At 41.2% G+C, this 15,948-nt stretch overlaps 1 protein-coding gene across 3 annotated transcripts in view; it reads left to right on the plus strand.

Moving 5' to 3' along the window:
- CWC22 (CWC22 spliceosome associated protein homolog) overlaps positions 1-15,948 on the plus strand; it is a 136,183-nt gene that overhangs the window by 89,726 nt on the left and 30,509 nt on the right. For all 3 annotated transcript variants that reach the window (XM_033946516.1, XM_033946515.1, XM_033946514.1), the window contains exon 13: positions 6,715-6,792. In XM_033946516.1, the coding sequence (XP_033802407.1) occupies positions 6,715-6,792 (78 nt within the window). The remainder of the gene's footprint in view (positions 1-6,714; positions 6,793-15,948) is intronic.

Consider the following 15,948-nt stretch of genomic DNA (forward strand, 5'->3'; position numbering starts at 1 on the left):
GTGTTTATTAGAGTTGAGATTTACATTTGTAGTGTATTTTATGCACTAATACTTCTAAGGAAGTGTAAATGGAAGCACTCACAATCTAGGTACTATTTCTACAGAGAATTCGCTTGAAAATTTTGAAGTCAAGCTTAACACTTTCCTCTTTAAAGATGCCTTTACTCTTTAGTATCAGCTTCCGTCTCTTAATCCCTTGATTCTTGTGAAGCTTTGAAACATCTAATGCTTCTTTTGAAGTGATTCCCATCCTAATGTGTTTGCCATTCCCCATTTACCGTCCTTTTTAATTAATTTTACTTCAGTGTATTTTAAACAATCTTACCCTCCCCTACTTTCCTTCTGTTTCATGTACGTTAACCTAAATTCGTCTAGGATTTTTAATATCTGATAAAATATTGTTTTTATTTATTTATTTTAACTGCTCTTTTTTTTTTTTTTACAATCTTTTTATATTGTACACCGTTTAGACACTTGTTTTGATAGACGGTATATCAAAAATAAAGAAACTTGAAACTTTATGCTAGTCTTTTATAAAGACACAAAGGTGCCTGGATCAGTCTTTTATAATAGGCTAAAAATAGATGCACTTTGGTGCCCTACATCCACATATCTCTAACTTGATATTTTTTAAATTTTATAAAATTTTACTTCTGCTGTACCATTACTTTCAACAGTCTAGACAAAAAGGTTGTACAGTCCATGTGCTTTCATCTGCACAAACAACTTCCCTGATTACCTCTGTATGAAGTAACTGGTCAATTAAGGGCCCCTTTTTTTTACAAAGCCACAGTAGCGATTCTCCCGTGGTAAATGCACCGAAGCCCATAGGAATTGAAATTGCTACTGTGGCTTTGTAAAAAAGGCCCTGAGTGTAAAACGTAGAAGAAAACACTAAAATTTCAAAATAAATAATTGTATAAAAAAAGTCCCCCCTCCTTTTTTTTAAGCATAAGAAAAGACATTAATATTACAATAGGTAAAGAAATGTTTACTCAAAACAGCTAGCTCTAGATTGATTATTTAGTGTATTTGATGTGGCTGCATTCATTTGTCAGTATTGAGTGCAGATCAGTGTCTTAAGACCTGATTTAATAAGCTTTATTGCCATAGAGATAGAGTTGAAGAAAAGCCTTAGTAAATCAGGCCTGTAGTGACTTTCCCACCTCAGCACTGTAATAAATTGTGCTTTCTGTTTATACATGTGCTATTCTGGTTTCAGTATACATTAGCCCTGCAGCGAAAATGTAGAAGTAGATATGTGACCTCAGTTGTAATCACAAGCTTATTCAACTGACTCTTAAAAACAATGTAATATTTATATTTAATTAAAATAGAAAAATAATTACTGTGGACCACAAAGAATAATGGTGTTAGTTGCATTTATGATGTAGGTTGCTGGTTTCTTTAACAATGCATTTCATCTTGTTTTATTATTTTGAAAAAAAAATGGCCATAGTAGGATAAAAATGAAGATGTTTAAAAAAACAGATTTATGGATTTTAAAATTTAAAACTAATAAAGGGCTCCTCTTACTAAACGGCGCTAGAGGTGTTTAGTATGGGCCAGTGAAGTAAATGCTCTGACGCTTATAGTGAGTATCGGAGTTTTTACCTCGCTAGCCCACACTGAAAAAAACTCTAGTGCCGATTAGTAAAACCCAGTGAAAGTAGGGCAGGATTTAGGGAATGGAAAATCTTTTTAATTTAAAATCTAAATCAATAATATTTCTTTGCATTTTAGGACGCCTATCTCTGTGATATCTGTTTTTATGATTTTTGATTTTTTACAGTTCATCTTTTCAAAGTACACTCTGAAATAAATGGAACCTTTATTTGACTTCAGATACCCTCAAACAGTCCAAAACTATTCAGAGTCATTTTCTTCATTAGCATGAAACCAGCTGTGTACTTATATTAAGAATAGTCCATGAATAGGATGCAGTGCTTTCTTATTAAATGTGACAATTCTAGCTACTAAAAGGAGTACTGCATGTATTCATTTTACAGACAGTCTGTTAATGAACTGTTGGTTTAATTCAGTTTTTTAAAATATGCCTAGTTTTTTCCTTTATTCAGGTCAACAGACTACGATTAAACCATATTGCAGGATTATATGCCATAAGACAAAGATTTGTATATTCAATAAGATATGTTGAAGGAATTGCAGTTAAAACACATTACCAAGTAAATAAAATCTAAATCTAAAGGTTTACTACGCACAGTGATGAGAGCCTGTGGATATATAGAAAGCAAAAACATTTTAAAACACTGTTTGGTATCTTAAATTCAAGCATTATTTTAAACAAGTTTGCATTTAAGGGATGTTCCAGTGCGATAGGGACTGTATGCTGTACAAGAGGTTTCCTATCCCAGCTCTCAAGCTGGATTTGCAGATGTCAGTCAAACTTCTCAGTTCCTCCTCTTCTCCTTGGGCACCGCTGCCCCCTTTAGTTCTGCTAGCAAGCCAGAAGGTGTCTTTCTAATCTGCTCTGTTTATTTACTTTATTTTTCGTGATAGTGTCCGTTTTTTTTTTGCTGTGGTTTTTTTTTCACTGGTTATCTAGGGCAAGTGGCCCTAGTGCAAGGAGACTGCTCAGCCTGATCAAAGAGAAGCAGATTTCTCTGTCTGCAGCTGGTAGGCTAATCCCTAGGGTACCTACATCAGCAAGCCTGCTGAGGATTTCTAGAGTTTATGGTTCCGTGCTGGCAGCATTTGCTCACATCCTTGACTCAGTTAGGAGCTTAAGTACAGGCTGTAGACATTTGTTGTGGTCTGTCAGGGCACTTGGGGTATTGGCTGCATTTTCGCTGCTCCCCCCACCTCCCCTTTCGTGTCAGGCAGGGGAAGTTGAGGATCAGTCTGACTTTATTCGGCTAGCATTCCGAAGATCTCAGCATTGGAGGCTTGAGGCACAAATCTCTCCAGATCCAGCTACACTTAAGCTGAAGCACCATTCTCCAGCACCTGGTTTGTGAGTAAGGCTGTGATAGTCAATGAGAAAAATCGGGAGTTGTGGGGAAAAAGCTGTTTTGGGTGATCATTTCTGTTGGGTCCTTGGTCCCCCTACCCAAATGTCCTATTTTGAGACTTTTTTGGCCCATTCTGAAGCATTTTTGATCCATTTCTTGGCGCTTTAAACACTGGTGGCAGCCATCTTGGATTTTTCCCAATCCCCCCCCCCCCAAAGTTCTACAACTTCTTTAAAACTGCTAGTTTTGCCTCAGAACTGGTTGGGGATCAAATACCTCAGTTCATGCTTCCTTTGTGCGGGAAAGGTACCAAAGAGAGTCTGTGTGCTGCGTGCTGCAAAGCACGTGAAAAAGGGGTAGGAACTTTGAGTTTACCCCTCAGCAGGCTCCCAGGCTAGGAGAGATGCCGGGAACGAGGGAGAAAATTCCTCTCAGAGCTGCTGGCAGGAGGTCCTGCACTCCGCAAGGGCGAAGAGCTTGCGGAACCTAAAAGGTGACAGCTTAGTTGCTCCAAAATACAGAGAGAGTCCCCTTCCCAGCCCTTTACCCCAGAATTTGTTAATATTCTCTGGAGGACAGAACTCTGCCCGAAAAAACTGTTAACAGGCTTAGTATGGCGTAAAATATTAAGAGACCTCGCTGGGCGAGAATTCTCCTAAGGTGGAATCCTGATTAAAATCCAAGGGATTCTCTAGCAGATTCTGCAGTGCAGGGGGGCACTTAGGAGACAGTTACCGCTCTGGATCAGAGAGTAGACCCCACTGTTCACCACCTATTTAAGGCCTAGATTCACTAAACTCACCGATCGTTCCCCAACCCAACCCGATTCACTAATCTTCTGACGATCAATCTCCCACCCAATCCGATCCGCCCATGCAAATGAGGGGAAATGGCATACATAAGTAGGAATCCATCAATTCACTAAGCAGAAGAAGAAACACCAATTGAGTTTACCGATCCGAAATGAAGCGACTGCTGAGGACCAGTCGCTTACTGTCCTTGCCGATTCTCCTGCTCTCTGCCACGCTGAAATCCCAGTATCGAGGTTACAACCCCAACCATCAAAATAAAAAATATAAAACTGCAAAACTGTACATATGCATAAAAACTCCCTTATATTCTGCAAAAAGTGCAGTACTAGCCTGTGGTTTAAACCCGCAAGTTTAAAGTGTGTTCTGTTCCATAATCTGGCTTCACAAACAGTATATTATGTTTCTGGCTGCACAAAAATCATTCCTTTTAAAATATCCACTCGTAGGGCCAGCAAGTAAACTGCAGCCACTCCTCCCCCTTTATTTTGAGCTCGCTTGTGCGAAGAGCAAACACATGCGCAAATGGCGTCTACAGCCAACAAGGATAATATGCGTATGTGTCTTGATCGCTTGTGGGCATGCGTCTGATCAGATCATTTGCATGCTGAATCTGTAGTGAATTGGTCACTCGGCAAAACTCAGCCACAAATCGCCCAACAACAATCCACTTACAACTCCTGGCGCTCCCGTTGAAGGGGAGGAACACCCCCCCCACACACACTACACTGAAAACTCCCAAAGAGCGAAAACGGGAAGGAGAACGCCAGGAGTTGTAAGTGGATCGTTGTTGGGCAATTCGTGGCCGAGTTTTGCTGAGCGACCAATTCACTACAGATTCAGTGGTTGTAAGTGGATCGCCAGGAGTTGTAAGTGGATTATGCCCCTCTGTGTTCTGCTGTGTCAATGGGTTTACTGATCACCTAGGTGAAAGTGACTCAAGACATCCAGTGAAGTCAGTCAGTCTATTCAGTGCATGAGGTAAGGACTTTGTGTGGACACAGAGGCCTCCCATCATTAAAATCCTGGGTGATTTCAATGTCGCTTCTGAAATTATCTCCATAAAAGCTAAAACAGAGTCTTTTGAATCCTCAAGTGAAATAAATACTGAAATATACCCCACTTTATCTGGCCCTAATAACACTTTTCTTTATAGTGATACTGGACCTATGCAGTATCATTACAATGGTGATAAAATATATAGGTACAACATGACCCTGCCCCAAGGAGCTTCCATTCTAAGAGGGTACCTGAAGCAATATGAGATAAGAGGAGAAGTTACAAATGTGGGCTACTGTTAAGATGGGTTATCTTACCCAGTTATTAGTAACTAGATCTCATTGCATAAATTGGGACCTGTGGAAAAATAACATGAGCTAGTGATAACAGTAGCCCACACTGATAACTCCACCCCTGACTAATCCACAGTCACAAAGTGTATCAGATGCAGAATCAGAATTTAGATCCTGACTTTTCTGGTTTTTAGCTCGTTGCTCTAACCACTGGGTCTATTCCTCTAGCCCAGCGGTCCTCAAACTTTTTAAACAGGGGTCAGTTCACAGTCCCTCAGACTGTTGGGGGCCGGAATATAATTTGAAAAAAGAAAACATTAATAAATTCCCATGCACACTTATAGTGCAAAAAAAATATGAAAGAACAATACAATATTTAAAATGAAGAACAATTTTAACCTCACCCCAAACTCCTCACCGGCAGGAGGGAGACCAAACCCTCCTGCCAGACAACCTCCCACCGAACGCCAAACTCCTCACTGGCAGGAGGGAGACCAAACCCTCCTGCCGGACAACCTTCCCCCCCTTCCCCCTGACCGTGCCCCCCCTCCACTAACCTTAATCGCTGAACGGACGAACGGGTCCTCTGGCAGGCCCGCCATCCTCCGAATGGTGGGCCTGCCCCTTCTCGGTGCATTGTGGGATGCACTGGGGAGGGGCTTAGGGCCTTATTGGCCCAGGTGCCTAAGGCCTCACCCATAGGAGAGGCCTTAGGTACCTGGGCCAAACGGCATTGAGCCAGTTGCTTAATGCCCCCTCCTATGAGTGGGGCCTTAGGCACATGGGCCAGCTGAAGGCCGTGTCAAACCTTTTTGGTTATGGCTGCCAGGCGACTAAGTCTAGGTCTAGGTCGGCCCACCTCCCACCTTATCTACTCCAAAAACACCCCTTTTCATTCTAGGCATACAGAGGCAGGGTAAAGGCCTAAGCTGGTTTTAGATATGTCTAAAACCAGCTTTGATTATCAGTACTTGGACAATTTGTCTTTTTGATCGTCCAAGTACCCACTTAGGCCACTTTTTGAATTTTTTTTTATTATAAGCCTCATAGTCAGCTTTATTTATTGTCCAGCTTTATTTATTGTCCAGGTTTTAGCCTAATAATTGAAGAGGTTTTAATATATTTACTGTTTTAGTCAAATAATTTTTAACTTTTAAGCCTGTGAGGAGTTTTCCTCCAATTTAAGGTATTACTATTGCTGAATTGGTGTACTCAGGGAGAATGCTTTAGCTTGGGTGTTTAAATGGTTCCAGTGATGAAGAGCAGCTTTCATCTTCATCTTATGACAGTTCTTGTTGATCATAGACCTTAAACTTTTGGTTCATTCTTTGTTCTCCTTTAGCATGGAGGGGGTCATTTAAATTGGATTAGTTTTCAAGTAATATTTGTAGACTTTGATTTCTGCATATCACAGCAGATAGACTCAATAGTAGGACTGGTCTTGGAGAACCTATAATATCTCTCTAACTTGTATTGACTATTAGGTAACTAGTATTGCACAACAAGGTTTTATGTATGATATTATGCATATCTTAAACCATCCCTGTTTAACTAGTGCATTAGATTCTCAAAGCCAAACTGTTGAATTTAATTTTTTTCTGGTACATAGCTAACAAATGTGTTAATGTTATTTCCAAACAGAAAGAATTGTGCAACATGATACTTGACTGTTGCGCTCAACAAAGAACATATGAGAAGTTTTTTGGCTTGCTCGCAGGGGTAAGTTCAGTACTCATTATCTTTACATAGTGACCATGTTAGCGTAGGACGCCAGCAAAAGTGGTTGATAAAATAATGTAAACCGTTTTTTGAAAAGTACAGCAGTTTTCTCTTCCTTGAGCTAATTTGGCAGCTAAGATGTAATACTAAGAAATGCAAGGACATGCATTTGGGCTGTAAAAACCCCAAGGGAATGGAACAGTTTAAGGGGTGAAGAACTTTTTGTGCATGAAAGAGGAGCTGGATTTGGGTGTGATAGTATGTGATGATCTTAAGGTGGCCAAACAGATTGAAAAGGCGATGGTGAAAGCTAGAAAGATGCTAGCTTGTATAAGGAGAGGCATGGCCAGTAGGAAAAAGGTGGTATTGATGCTCCCGTATAAGACTCTGGTGAGACCTCATTTAGAATATTGTGCATATAAATAGGATAGAGTCGATCCAGAGGAAGGCTACTAAAATGATCACTGGTCTATGAGATAAGGCATATGGGGGACAGACTTAAAGATCTCAATATGTATACTTTGGAGGAAGGGTGGGAGAGGGGAGATATGATAGAGGTGCTTAAATATCTGCATGGCATAAATGTACATGATGCAAGTCTCTTTCAGTTGAAAGGAAACTCCAGAGTGAGAGGATATGAGATGATTTTAAGAGGTGATAGGAGTAATCTAAGGAAATTCTTTTTTATAGAAAGGGTAGTAGATGTGTGGAATAGTCTCCCAGTAGAAGTGGTGGAGACAAAGACTGTGTCTGAATTCAAGAAATTATGGGACAGGCACTTGGTATCTCTTAGGGAGAGGAGGGGATAGTGGATGGGCCATTTGGCCTTTATCTACTGTCATGTTTCTATGTTAAAACAGACCACTCTTAGGTTGCAACAGCATGCTCATTCATTCGTGATTACCTAAAGTTGTGGAGAGCAGTTTACCCTGCTTTTGTATCCTCCTCCCAAATCAGTTCAGCTTTTGCAGCAATGATTCCTGGCGGGGAGTCATACACCATGTCTTCTGAACTTGGCAAATACTAGGCATCATCATTGAACAAAGACTGAAAATTCATCTCCCAGAACTGCAGCCTGGCTTAAGAATAAAACTGATTATAGCATGAAACTTTTTAATTAAACCTCAGTTGTTCAAAAGTTAGGTAACATATCATATAATACATTTTTGAGGGTTATGTTTTGTTGCAGTATTTAATATCTTCTAACTGTACCTCATATTGAGGGCTAATATTTAAAAACAGCTTATGGCAAGTGCACAAGGAGCTTTCCTATCCATGGATAATATTGGGTTGATAGGATTTCGATGATTAGATGAATTATCTGTATAATAAAAGGGCCTAGTACCAGTGACTCAGAAATAGTGAAAAATCCAATAATAGTCTCTGTAAAACACATTCACATGGATTGTGTAGAAGGTGGAAAAAAATACATCATGAGTCAAATCAGGCACCACTAAGAGGAAAAGCCTAAGGCAAAGCCCTCCCACTGCCACTGCTGTGGCTTAAGGTGTTTAGGCGGGGAACCTCATCGGCAGACAAACCTCCCGTGGAGCCTCATACAGTTCTATGTTGTGCTAATAAATAACAAGTGGTCACACTTTTTTTTTAGAAATATAAAATGACTCAAAACTGCATGGAGGTGCAAATCATTTGCATGCAAACTCCCCGACTCAATCGCTCAGTGAGCAATTGAGTCAGGACAGAGTCCTGACAGTAGTGACAGGAGAAGCAGGCTCCTGTCACTGTGTTGGGGCTTCTCCCGGCTTTTTTTCTTTTTTTTTTTAATGGGCCAGATATTTTGCGTGTATTACACATGCAAAATATCAGCCAAATAAAAAAAGCCCTCCCTCCCCGAACCCCTCCCCCCAAAATGTCCCTGCCGCCACCCACCGATGCCCACTGCCGCCGCTTCAAAATTATGGCAGGAATTCCCACTCCCTCCTGCCATTGGGCTGACTCCTTACTCCCCCCAAAAAAAAACCCCAAACAAATAAACAAATGGCAAGAGGGATGCCGACTCCCTCCTGCCACCAGACGCCCCAAAGGGATTTCCATAGGGAGTAGCAATGGCCCATCAGGGACTTTCTTAGGCTACTCAATAAGGAAGTCCCTGATTGGATCAGGCGCCTCAGGCCCCTCCAAAGGGAGGAGCCTGAGGCGCCTGAACCAATCAGGTCCTTAGGCCCCTCACATTATGCACCAGGGCGGAGCCTAAGGCCTAGACGCGTCGCTGGAGGCATACGGAGCAGGAGGGACTGAGCACCCCTCCTGCTCCCAACTTTTACAGGTAGGAGAGGGGAATGAGAATGGAGAGGGGGTGTTCGGTGGCAGGAGGGAGTTAGCATCCCTCCTGCTGTTTGTTTTTTTTGGGGGGGAGGGTGGAGTCAGGAGTGCACCCAATAGCAGGAGGGAGTGGAAATCCCTCCTGCTATAATTTTGAAGCAGCGGTGGTAGGCATCGGCGGGCGGCATGGTTTGGGGAGGGAGGGGGCACTTGTTGGGAGGGTGGGGGCTTTTTTAATTGGGCTGATATTTTGCATGTTTATACATGCAAAGTATCAGTTCCATTAAATAAAATTTGAAAAAAACGAGGCAGACCTGTCGGTAACACAGCAGTCGGGTTTGACAATAGTAAAACCTGATGCAAAATAGCCAAGCAATTGTTAGTGAATCAATCGCTTAGCTATTTTGCATGGGGTTTTACTCATTTGCATGGGTGGATCAGATGGGATTGTAAACTAAGCTGTGGGCCATTTAGTGAATCGGGTTGGGGAACAGGAATGATTGCAAATCCAGTAAAACTGAACCTAGGTCTAAGTTATCTGTCTTTGGTATTATGGGACATAGACTGTAGAAGTCTGCCCAGTACTGACCTAATGTTTCAAATTGCTGGCGTTTCCATGGAAGCCCTCTCCAGTCCATCTTAAACCAAACTGCCACATACAGGACATTAGACTGTGCAAGTACCCAGTTCTGGCCTTAGTTCTTCATTGCCAGAGTTGCCATCTATGCAACATTTGACACATCAAATACGCATGCAACCATTTAAGTTTTGGTTTTGTTTTTTATACCATTAATTTTCTAATTAGAGGTCCTCTGTGTTCAGAGGATAATCATGGGTATTGGTCCAAAAGCTTGAGAATATTCTGATTAATAGATTTGGAACTGAGAGTGAGAGGTCAAGCTCTCTAAAATTTCCAACTCCTAGGAAATGAAAGGGAAGATGTATGCTGCTTCTCTCTAGATTCCTTTGCAGTAAACTCCATGATGGTACATCTGATATTTCACTGAGAAATTGAGTGGTAGAGTGAAAAATAACCCTATTTTGAGGAAGTAAACCTCATTATGTGTCTGTCTTTCATTAAAAATGAAGGCACTGATCAGACCCAGACAAAGCAAAAATCTTTGCAAGAGTGGTGAAACATATGCTTCAGATGCCTATCCTGAGATGCCAGTCATATAGAAGGAAATAGGAAAAAGCATAGAGCTGCCTATTCACTTCTTTGGTCCAAGTTTTACTTAGAGGGAACAAGAATGAGACCTTAAAGCATTTGGAGAAACAGGTGCAACAGGGGTCAGGGAGTCCAGCACCCATTCACAGTGAACCTATTGTCCAGAAAGAAAGCAAGGATGTCCCATAGATATGTCAGCCTATACTGGCTGTGTCTGTATCATATGAAAATCTGAATCAAAACTTTTTTAAAAATTTATATCTGTGAGGACATTTCTTCAAAATACTTTTATTTTGTAATATCAGAACTGTGTTCAGTGCTTCTCAACCCAGTTCTTGGGGCACACCCATCCAGTTAGGTTTTCATAATATCTAATAATGAATATGCATCAGTTATCTGAGGACAAGCAGGCAGCATATTCTCACATGTGGGTGATGTCATCCATGGAGCCCTGGTATGGACAGTCAAAAAGTGTACTGCCACTTTAAAACTTTAAGACCACCCATATTGCATGTGCGTTGTTGTCTTCCTGCCCAATGCCAACTCGTGGGACCATCAGCTTTCCATGGAACTGAGAAGCTACTGTTTAGGATCTCTAAGCATGTCAAACTTGTATATTTTTTTCGTGCCTTCCCGTTTCATTTTTCCCTTTTAGTCATATTTTTCTATTTTATTTATTTTTCTTTCATACCAGTTTTAGTTTTCAGGCCTTTGGTCTCCTTTCTGCCTGTTTTCAGGCCAGGAGTGTCAATATATTTTCCGTATACAAGTTTCCAAGTTTTATTTAAAATTTGATATACCAGTTAAAAAATTGTCTAAGCGGTGTACAAGATCATAACAGATAAAATCAGGGGGGAACACAATTAGACAACAACAGACTTAAGTGATGTAATGAAACAAGGGGGATGGGGGAAATACAATTTGCGATAGGGGAGAGAGTTAGTAAAAGTCAATACAGAAGGAAGGGAATATGTTCTTCCTTCTTCCTAAAGTCTAAAGATTACTTGTCATATGCGTCGTTAAAAAGGAAGGTCTGTAGGTTAACTTACAATTTGTCCCATCTACTTGACCTTCCCAGAGCATAAAGTATTTTGACCTCACATCAGCGATTTTTCTTTCAATGTTCAAGGCTCCTAGTGGCTTCAAGCGGTGCCCTTGGTGTCACAGGACCATTTCAGATACTGACTTACACAATTGGTATGCCCAGTGCCTTAGGTCCTGAACACAGAGACATTTCATACACACTTTGCGCTAAATTACAGAAAAGGCCACTTAAAGCCAGGAATTCACAATACAAAAACTTTGAGTCTGCTTTGGATGCATCAACAATGCCTAGAAATGCCGACACTCAACATCTAACAACTCCAGCATCGGCAGCTTGTTCCACTATGCCTCATTGGTGATACCTGCCTCAGAGGAACCTCGTAAGAAAGCTAAGAAGCATAAACACTTTTCTCCCTCCAGGCATCATTAACATTGTCTCGAGCTTCTTCGACATCAACACATTCCAAGCATTGACACTCTGAGACTAGATCGCTATTGATACAATTGGTGTCATCTTTGAGGTGTGCTTCGACATCGAGGTCACCAACTCCTCAACACCCAATGCAACCTATGACCATAGTACTTTTGCCAACATCTGTACTGGCACCATCTCTGCAGGATCAGAGAGCTGTTGCAGAAAGAGCTAGCTGGGATGCTGCAGTCGCACTCGGTGCAAATGCCTGCCTCAATGCACCCAGTCCGAGAAATATCTGAAGATAACATCGAGGGACTGTTCTCGAACACTAAAGCGTCTAGGGTCTTGAAATATCTCATCTTCCAAAGAGTGCACCTCCACATCATATTCTTGTCGCTCATTTCGACATTCCTCCAGGCATTCACAGCAACATTCTCCTTAACACTCGCCTCAGTGCTCTCTTCGATGCTCACCTAAGTATCCATCTCTACGTTTGCCTCAACATTCTCCATCTACAAGACCTGATATCAAGGACTGTGATTCAGACTTGTCACACAGATCTTCCACTGATTATTCAGAATTATCTGCAGAAGAATTCTATGGTATACCTACCTTCAGAGCCATCTCCTCCACCTCCACGCAAAAGATCCCTATCAGAAAGTTTATCTTTTACTAAATTTATCATATAGATGGGACATGCTCTTCCAGTGGAATATGGAATTAGAAACAGAACCTTGAGCAGAGCTCATGGATGCTTTGGACTACAAGGAGTGGCCTAAGGGTTGCATAAAGGTACCGCTTCATAACTTAATGAAGGAGGCTTTCTTTAAGAACTGGGAAGCACCACTCTGTCCCAGTAGCTCCACGAAAGCTGGACATCTTATACAGAATCCAGTCTTGCCCAGGCTTTGATAGGCCTCAATTACAACATCAGTCCTTGATGGTAGAGTCTGCTTTGAAAAAGGCACACAGTTCCATAACTTATACCAGTAATCTTGGGAGAGAAGGCAGAACTCTTGATAAACTTGAATACAAAATGTTTCAAAATTACATGCTGGCCAGCAGAATACTGAACTATAACTTTGATATCCCACTTGTTTGTTTTAGCAACCATTCTGTATATCGTTTAATCTGGGGAAAGGTCACCTCCAGTGCTTGCAGCTATTATGGTTTTAGAACTGGTCTTGTCAATATAGCTTTAATGCAAGCTGTCATTGGTCCCTTTAGATTCCCCTTTGTTCTTTTTTTGTACTTTTATATTTTTGTGGGGTTTTTTTTCTTTTATAAATACCAGATTTTCCTAATTAATGCTCTCTAATTTTATCATAAAATACAGCAAGAAAGTTATATCATTAGCTGTACATAAAGCCAGTTGGGGAAAACAAAGCTAAGTACAAGATTTAAATAGAAAGCTTGCTTCTCCCCTAGAAATGATTGTTAGGGTTACTATGTTTGAAAATATATCATTTTATTGATTATAAACAAAATTTAATGAAATCAAGCATTAATTAGGAAAATCTGGTATTTATAAAAGAAAAAAAAACACAAAAATATAAAAGTACAAAAAAAGAACAAAGGGGAATCTATATTGACAAGACCAGTTCTAAAGTCATAATAGCTGTAAGCACTGGAGGTGACCTTTCCCCAGATTAAATGATATACCAGAACGGTTGCTAAAACAAACAATTGAGGTATTAAATGTAAGGAGGAGGAATCCATTCACATAAGTCCATCAATTATTGAATAGGGTGATTAATCAGTGACAATCTTTTGTGAAAGGAATTATCTATAACTTTTATATGACATTTTACCGAAAGTCACTTATTCAAAAACTGTCTCATTATGAACAGTACATGCCTTACGAGCATCTCAATTCATACTAGTTTCAGATGACCTTCTTGAAACAAGAAAATGCATGGTGCATTTCACCTTTGACACCTTTGATGTTATTTCTCGCACATCAACAATGTTTATTGCCATGCTCAGAATCTGTGGTCTCGATGCCAGTGTACAAGATCACCTCTCAAATATTCCTTTCTTAGGAGATGATCTATTTGGAGATCATATAGAGAAAGCAACACAAAAGATCAGAAAACATGAGGATTGTTTGACCACTTTATCATCTTCCAAGTCAACCCGGTCTCAACAGCCAAGAAATATTCCAGTGCTGCTAGATGTTCCACTTTAATATTCCAAGCGTAGGGTATAACCTAACTCATCCTCGTGATCTTCTACTCAGAGACGTCCAGTAAAGAACGCAAAACTCAGTCTTTTTGACTCCATACTAGAGAGCATAGACAATATTTCTCAACCCTTACCTCAGACTCTTCCCATAGGAGGTCTGCTCACCCACTGTTTTCACCAGTGGTCCCTAACAACTTCAGGTCGCTGGGTCCTCCAGGTGGTAAGTCAGGGCTAGACCTTTCATTTCCAAAAGAGTCAAGTTTCAACTTCCAACAGAAAACACTCCTTTGCCAGGAGCTCTCAGCTCTTCTCCATTTCAACGCCATAGAATAAGTAACAATGCAGGAGAGGGGCCAAGGGTTCTACTCAAAATATTTTCTCATACCAATGAAGTCCGGGGGTCTACACCCGATTCTAAACCTTTGTGCTCCCAACAAATACTTAGTGAAGGAGAAATTTTGTACATTCTTTCTGCAAACCCTGTTACCACTGCTAGAGAAAAAAGATTAGCTCTGCTCTCTAGACCTCAAGGAAGCCTAGAGACACATTGCAATTCTCACAGCCCACATAAAATATCTTCACTTTCAAATGGGTAAATGGGATGGGACTTGATGTACCACTTTTTCTGTGTGGTTACAGTCAAAGCGCTTTACATATTTTAAACAGGTGCTGTACCCAGAGTCATAAGGAGCTGCAGTGGGAATTGCACTCACAACCTCAGGATGCTGAGGCAGCTGCTTTAACCACTAGGCTGCTGCTACTCCACATCACTTCTAATGAAAGGTACTTCCATTTAGGCTTTCATCAGCACTAAAGATATTCACCAAGTGCTTAGTGGTGGTAGCTGCACTTCTTTCCTCATCCAGCCTTCATGAGTTTTCTTATCTAGACAACCGGTTAATCAAATCCTCAACTCCTCAACAGGCTCACCAGGCCATGAACTCAACAGTGTGCCTACTAGAACTGCTTGGATTTGCAGTGAATTACAAAAAGTCTCATCTCCATCCTAGTCAAACTCAGGAGTTCATTGGAGCTGTTCTAGATACAACTTAGTCTCATGCTTTCCTATCTTATCAAAAAGACTCTACACCCTCACACAGATCATAAAAGTCAGAAAGTCTTCTCGCTCCAATGCATCACTGCACATCAAATGATGTGTCTCCTAGGTTATGTGGCTCCTACAATTCATGTGACTCCATTTGCTCATTTACATCTCAAGGAGCCTCAATGGGCACTCTCCACCCAGTGGTTGCAAGCCACTGGAACTCTATCTCAACACAACCAGATGACACAACCCCTTCGTCAGTCTCTCCGGTGGTGGCTGATGCTGGCCAGTCTTTCCAAGGGTCTTCTTTTTCATACTCAAAACCATTCTTGGTTGGGGAGCTCATCTCAGCAGCCTCCACACTCAAGGCACCTGGAGTCCTCATGAGAACTTTCCACATCAACCTTCTGGAGCAATTCACTATGCCCTTCGAATGTTCCAAGATCACCTTCTCAATCAGGTAGTCCTCATTCAAACAGACAACCAGGTAGCCATGTTCTATGTAAACAAACAAGGAGGCACAGGGTCTCACCCATTATGCAAAGAACCAATTTGAATCTGATCCTGGACAATTCCTTTTAACATATTCTTGACGGCAGTCTTCTTAGCAGGGAACCAGAACATCTTAGCGAACAAACTGAGCGGACTTTTTCACACAGATGGTCACTAAACTCAACCATCCTGCATCAGATATTCTCATGGTGGGAGACCCCCGAAGTGGACCTTTTTGCATCCTCCCTCAACAATAAGCTTCCAACCTTCTGTTCCAGAATATACTCTCCAGATTGGCTGGAGTCAGTTGCCTTCTTCCTCAACTGGAGGGACAGGTTTCTTTATGCTTGCCCTCCAATTCTGCTAATCCCTCTCCTACAGTTCAATGTAAAGCAACCCATCACATTCCAGATCTTCCTAACGATGCTGACACAGAACAATGCATCTCTCCTCTACCTCGATCTATGTTTGTTAGCATTCACAGTATGGTATCTCTCTTCCAGCTAGTAAATATTTTCTCACTTT

This window comes from Geotrypetes seraphini, chromosome 5 (genome assembly GCF_902459505.1).
Source record: "Geotrypetes seraphini chromosome 5, aGeoSer1.1, whole genome shotgun sequence".
NCBI lineage: Eukaryota > Metazoa > Chordata > Amphibia > Gymnophiona > Dermophiidae > Geotrypetes > Geotrypetes seraphini.